Source organism: Humulus lupulus, chromosome 3, assembly GCF_963169125.1.
Source record: "Humulus lupulus chromosome 3, drHumLupu1.1, whole genome shotgun sequence".
In the NCBI taxonomy this organism is placed as follows: domain Eukaryota; kingdom Viridiplantae; phylum Streptophyta; class Magnoliopsida; order Rosales; family Cannabaceae; genus Humulus; species Humulus lupulus.
The window spans coordinates 28,114,487-28,121,502 of record NC_084795.1 but is presented as its reverse complement, the minus strand read 5'-3'; the positions used below and the strand labels follow the sequence as shown (position 1 = coordinate 28,121,502).

Below are 7,016 nucleotides of genomic sequence, written 5' to 3'. Positions count from 1 at the left end.
AACGTTTGGTATTTGTTAGAGGTTATAACTGTTAAAAAGAATTTCAATTAATACATAATTTGTTGTTTGGTAGTTGTGCATGAACTTTGAATGGAATCAGAACTTGTTTAATTAGAAAATGTCTCTCATTTTCTCATGATATATATTTAGAGTTTTTAGGTTGTAGGACGTTATATTACTTATCAATTAAGTTATCATTGCTAAATAATAATAATATTAATAATTATTGTTATATTCTTACTGATAATATTCCAAAGCCAGCCAAAAAAAATATTCAAGTCCAAAATAGTCAACTACAGCCTTTTCTAGAAATAACGTGGTGACCAAGAAATGAGACTGAGAACTCGAACGTGGCGCCCAAGTAATCAAGCCTCATATAAATTTAACACACAAACCTTCGTTTCCATCATCAAGCCAATTCCAAATCCCACTACATCATCCTATCTGCCATTTTCTCAACTCTCACCGAATCTTCACTCCGGCCGGCCATATTGAGAATGGCTCCTCCAAGCCTTCTCGGTCCGCCAGAGCTCTACAACAACACAACCCCATCACAAAAGTCTCAAGTCAGCACAGGTGACGGAGACTCCTTTGCGGATCTCTTAGTGGCCAACTTCAACAGAAACAACTTGCCAGCAGAAACGGTTCCCAGGGGCATCACTGAAAATCAGTCACCGACCTTTCTCTCCACCGGCAACCCCTGCCTTGATTTCTTCTTCCACGTGGTACCAGATACTCCTGCTCAGGTATTGACCGAGAGGCTCCGCCTGGCCTGGGCTCACAATCCCTTGACTACGCTCAAGCTCATTTCCAATCTGCGTGGCGTGCGGGGTACAGGCAAGTCAGATAAGGAAGGTTTATATACGGCGGCGTTTTGGCTGCACAAACATCACCCGAAGACTCTTGCTTCCAACGTGGGATCATTGGCTGATTTCGGGTACTTCAAGGACTTGCCGGAGATTCTCTACAGGCTTTTGCAAGGTCCCGACGTGAGGAGCATCCAAAAGGCCGAGTGGGAAAAGAAGAAAGGAGTTAAAATTAGGTGCCGGAGGAGAGGAGGAGTTGGGTTTCGATTTCTTAAGCGTACAAAGACATCGAAGCCATCGACCAAAAGGGTTCAATCCACGGAGCCGAGGGAGATTAGAGTGTTAAACGATGTGGAGAGAGCAAAGAAAGAGAAGGAGAGAGCAAGAGTGTTGAGGGAAGAGAAGAGAATTTCCATGGCTAAGAAGGCTGTAGACAGATATATCCATGACCCTGATTTTCGATTCTTATACGAAAAGATCTCAGACCATTTCGCCGAGTGTTTGAAAACCGATATCGAGAATTTGATCAATTGTAAAGTCAAGCATAAAAAGTTTAGTCTGGCAGCCAAATGGTGTCCTTCTCTCGATTCTTCTTTCGATCGTTCGACCCTGCTCTGCGAGAGCATTGCTAAGAAGGTGTTTCCGCGTGAATCGTACCCTGAATATGAAGGCGTTGAGGAAGCCCATTACGCATACAGAGTCCGAGACCGGTTAAGGAAGGAGGTGCTTGTTCCTTTGAGGAAGGCCTTGGAGTTGCCTGAGGTTTACATAGGCGCCAATCAATGGAACTCCATCCCATATAGCCGCGTGGCTTCAGTAGCCATGAAATTTTACAAAGACAAGTTTTTGAAGCACGACGGCGAAAGGTTTAGCAAGTACTTGGAGGATGTGAAACAGGGCAAGTCCAAGATCTCTGCCGGAGCTCTTCTTCCCCACGATATCATTAACTCACTCCACGATGGCAACGATGGTGGCCAAGTCGCCGAGCTTCAATGGAAGAGAATGGTGGAAGATTTGTCTAAAGAAGGCAAGTTGAAAAACAGCCTTGCAGTATCTGATGTCTCCGGAAGCATGAGCGGTACTCCCATGGAGGTCTCTATTGCATTGGGATTGCTGGTCTCGGAACTGAGCGATGAGCCTTGGAAAGGAAAGATCATCACTTTCAGCGAGTTCCCACAACTGCACATCATCGAAGGCGACGATCTTGAGTCCAAGACTAACTTCGTGAGAACAATGGACTGGGGAATGAACACTGATTTTCAGAAAGTGTTTGATCAAATTCTGCAAGTGGCGGAGAATGGAAAGCTGAGAGCGGAAGACATGGTGAAGAGGGTGTTTGTGTTTAGTGACATGGAGTTTGACCAAGCATGTCTGAATAGCTGGGAGACGGACTACGAGGTGATAAGGAGGAAGTTTAGGGAGAAAGGGTATGAGAAAGCCGTGCCGGAGATTGTGTTCTGGAACTTGAGGGACTCAAGGTCGACGCCGGTGATGGGGAGCCAGAAAGGGGTGGGTTTGGTGAGTGGGTTCTCCAAGAATTTAATGAAGATGTTTTTGGATAACAGTGGTGAGATTGATCCAGAGGGCATAATGGAGGTTGCCATATCCGGGGAAGAGTACCAGAAACTGGTAGTCGTGGATTAAATTGATGTGTATATTTTGGCGTTGAAATGAACTAAATACAAATATTATATAAAATGGATATTTCTCTTTAACTTTATTATTTAATTTTTATATATTTTTTAAAAAAATAATTTTTATATTCCGATACTTATACAATGCTTATATTGTTACAAACTGATATGATGAATCTCCCGAAATAAAAAAAAAAAAAAAATTAAGAGACAACATGAATAGCAACAATATTGACATATTTTAACAAAATATGTTATTGAAAAATACCCAAAATTATAGAGATTTTTTCTTAAATATATATATTTTTTCTTTTTTATGGACTTTTTTTTTAAAATATATAATTTTTAAAGTTTCATAATTACAAAAATACTGATTTTACAAAAAAAAAAACTTAAAAATAATTCACTAGACCAACTAAACATAATAAAAAAATATATAAAACTAAAAACAACACAAAAAAAACGGTAAAAATATAAAAAAATAAAAAAATTTCTTACAACCGTAAAATTGAAAAAATAAATATTTGATTGCAAAAAAATAATTTGTTAGCGAAAAATTAAAATTTTATCAAATTTTCCCATATATACTATTATTCTTATCTCAAATAAGAATATAAGATAATTGTCATTTAACTAAAAATACTTTTTTGAGTAATAATTTAAATTATTATTTTTTATATTTAATATTTAGTTAATTTCTACTTTTTATATATTTTAATATGTTTTTTAGAAATGAACACATTTTAATATCTCACTCAGAGAAGAAAAAAAAAGATTTTGAATATATGTAGTAAGTTACTAAAAATAATTATGGGGAGTTATATTTATAAGAGATTATTTTTAAAATATATTTTTTTGTGTTTTTTTACTATTTTACGATCTCTGATTTATTTTTTAAAAAATACCACCTTAAGTTTTCGGAAAATACGTTTGTAAAGTTTTATATTTACAAAAATACGGTGTCATTGAAACAACTAAATATTAACCCTATTTTTTAAAAATCAAAATATATCTACAAACAACTAAACAACAAATAGACAACAACACAACAATAGAATAATAGAACAACAATAAATAAACTTAATTGACTAAAAACCAACATGAAAACAAATATTCATAAAGGCTAAACAACAACCCCACAATAAGACAGTGCAACCCATGACATTTAAAAAAAACAACACATTGCAATACAAATATCAAAAGAGAAACTGAAATGCAACACCCTCACAACAACAACATTGAAAAAACCCAGAACTTGCACCAAGCCCTCACTGCCCAATAACCACCATCAACCCATAACATTTAGCCTCCATCGTTTCCCAAGCCCCAAAATCGAGCCCAAATGCACCCATCGACATGTAGGCATTCAAATGTCCACATGTGTTCTCAATCTCCTCATCCATATCACGCGCCGTCCTTTTCTCGGTCCCCTTGAAGATCATGTGCTCCAAGAAATTTGCAGAGTGGTGATCTTAGCCTTCAAAGAAAAGAGGATCCGTGTGTGGTCGGTGACAATCGAGTGTGGCAACCCGTACTTGAGAAAAGGAAAGTCGGGGTTCTTGAGTTCCTGGAGCTTGGATTTGAAGGCCTGGGCGAGGCAGTCATAGATTATGACATCTGCAGCTGGAGGTGATAGAGCCAGAAACTGTGAGGAGGCGATCGCATGAGAGGTCGATGCAGTTCGAACCACTTGGGTGAGAAAGGTCTGAACTGGGAGGGTTCGCTTGGGCAATGATTTGAGGCGGCACCAGAGCTAGGGACGAAGACACGGAACCCGAGGTTGCAGGGATGAGTCTGTAAAAGTGTAATAAACAAATAATAAACAATAAAATGTTTAAAAACCCGTGTGTCAGTAAATAAGTAAAAAAATTGGCTTTTTTTCACTTTATGTAATATTCTCTATTTATAATTGTAAATTTACATATACATCTCAAATTGTTTAATGATAACTTTAAAATTTTAAATAAAATAAATTATTAAATAAAATATAAATATTTATTAAATGTAATTAGAAATACAATAAATTCACTTTTATATTATATAATTTTCCCAATAAGAAAGAAAATGTAGCTATAATTTATAATTATAGAATTAAAGATTTGGAATAGTATATTTTCGTTATTTTATAGAGAAATATGTAATAAAAAAAATTGTTTTTATATTATTGTGGGTGTACTCTAAAAATATTAGAATTTTAATATAAAATAATTAGTTTTTTTTGTGTTATACCCAAATTTCGAGGATGAATAAATGAGTCTCGAAATGTAGGCTTGTAAACCGTAAGCTCGAAAATAATAAGTAGTGGTTGAACACTTGTATAAATTAGCATGATTCATGACTTGTTGTTGTTGGCCATCAAGCACAAGTTCAAAAGGTTTGAGCTTAAGCTTCAAGCTCGAAGGAAAGAATCTCCTCCGACACATACAGATGTTATTCGAGCCTTAGTTGCAAGCTCGAAGATATTGGTCTCCGAAGATTGAGCTCGATGAAACCATTAGCTAGGGAGGAGGTTGATCGGAATAACGAGCTCGAAGTATTGGTCGATCTCGAAAGCGCGTTAACCTTGCATTCGAGGTCAGCAACGCGTTTTGCACACAACGACTATTAAGGGATCCCTATTCCTTAAGGCTTTGTTGTTATCTGATAATTAAATCTCAATTATCATGGGATATTATGGATTTAATTACATTTATTTCAGATTAGAATAATCAATTGTAACTTCCCTGAATCAGGGGAAGATATTCTTCTAACCAGGTCTATAAATAGCCTGATATTATTTATTTGTACTCACGCACAATCTTATACTAATAATACTCTGTGGAATTTCTTTGAGAAAGCTTTGAGAGAGTATTACAAATCAATAATATTGACTCGTGTACTAGGTAGATTTTAACTGCTGAACCACATAATCCGACTGTTCTTTTCTTATTTTCTAAATCTTTGTTTAGTACTTTTTAGATTTAAGTTGACAAAAAACGGCGTCAACAATTTGGTGCTTTCATTGAGAGCATTGAGCAAATCTTTGGATTATTTAGTCAAAAATCTCTTGCATTACCGATGGTCGCCACGAACAACCCAGGAGCTTATGGGTGACCATTGCCCCAAATACTCGAGGAGCAAACTCCTCACACTGAAGATTACCCACGGAGACCTGTTAAGCAACCAATAACAGACTACGCCCCACATGAGGGAGTACATCATCTGACGCACGGGGGCCGCCTGCTCCCAGGCCGGACGAGGACCTCTATTATAATCTTGAGAGGTACATTCCCATCGTGGAACTGGAGAATCGCCAACTGCGTCAGCAATTGGCAGAGGCCACAAGGCGCAATGAAGAATTGGCCATTCAGGCCACTGAGGTCCAGGCATCTCCCCGAAGGCCTAGAGGACGTCCCTGCGAGAGCACGGACGCCAGGAGGGCTGAACAAGGGGCTTAGTAAGCCAACCCAAGGCCCAGGGCAAACACTGGAAATGAACGCCATGGAAGGAATACTCAAGCCAATACTCCTGGAAACCCGACTGTGGAGGTAACTGTGGGAACAGGGAATAACCGAGCACCCTCAGCAACTCGGAGTTCTAACCCTGAACTTGTCAGGAATAACCTGGAACCAGTCCGAGCCAATACTGGGCCTTCCAGGCCCAACAATGGGAGGACGCTGCCCTCACCTATAAGGCATCCACCATCTCCTATAAGACACCCCTCGCCACTTCGAGAGGCACCCAAGCCAACTCCTCATAGGAACCAGGCAGGGGAGCATGCACCACAAATTCCATCTTGAAGTGGCAGTCGAGATGGGAACCGCCGAACTCAATCCAGATACGGGGGAAAGCGAGAGGCAACCCGAGGACATAGGGCTGCCCAACTAGCGAGAAGCCACATGTCAAGATCACAAACTGGAGCAAGAGGGTCAGTGGAAGATCCACCTCGTAACCATTGAGCCCATCAACCATAACAAAAAGTTAGTTTTATATGTGGGAGCTTAGACCTCACTAGGTCTGTAAGCATATATAATACCGAACCCAGGAATATTAGGAACTATGGCAATAATCCTGATCTTCGAGATCATCTGAACCAGAACCAGGGGCTAGCCAATCCCCTGAACCCCAATTTACGCAGTAATTTGAACAACTGAAAGGAACATGTGCAGCCAGTATATGGGAACCAATATAACCCTATGCTGGGACAGGGAGGTGGTGTTTTTATAAACAATAACCTACTAGCCCAACCACAAGCTCAGCCTCCAGTGGATTTGGTCCAAGAGAGAATTAATCAGCTCGAAAGAGCGTTCAGACTCCTTCAGGATGAAAGGAACAGCGACAAGGCCGATGACTCCGATGAGGAGCTCGAGCCTTTCATTCCACATATTTCAAACACGCCATTCCCTCACGGGTTCAAGAAACCACACGTAGCTCCATTTGACGGGAACTCAGACCCATACAGCCACTTGAGCACGTTTAATACCATCATGCGAGTCAACAACATTGGCTACGAACTCAGATGTATGTTATTTCCAACCACTTTGATGGGACCAGCAAAAAACATGTTAAAAAAATTCAGAAGACATTCGATCTCGTC

General features: G+C 39.4%; 1 protein-coding gene across 1 annotated transcript; it reads left to right on the top strand.

Moving 5' to 3' along the window:
* The first annotated feature begins 402 nt into the window (after positions 1 to 402).
* LOC133822411 (uncharacterized) lies at positions 403 to 2,521 on the top strand. The gene has a single exon (XM_062254743.1). The coding sequence runs from the start codon at positions 498 to 500 to the stop codon at positions 2,448 to 2,450; it is 1,953 nt and encodes a 650-aa protein (XP_062110727.1). The 5' UTR covers positions 403 to 497; the 3' UTR covers positions 2,451 to 2,521.
* The last annotated feature ends 4,495 nt before the right edge of the window (positions 2,522 to 7,016 follow it).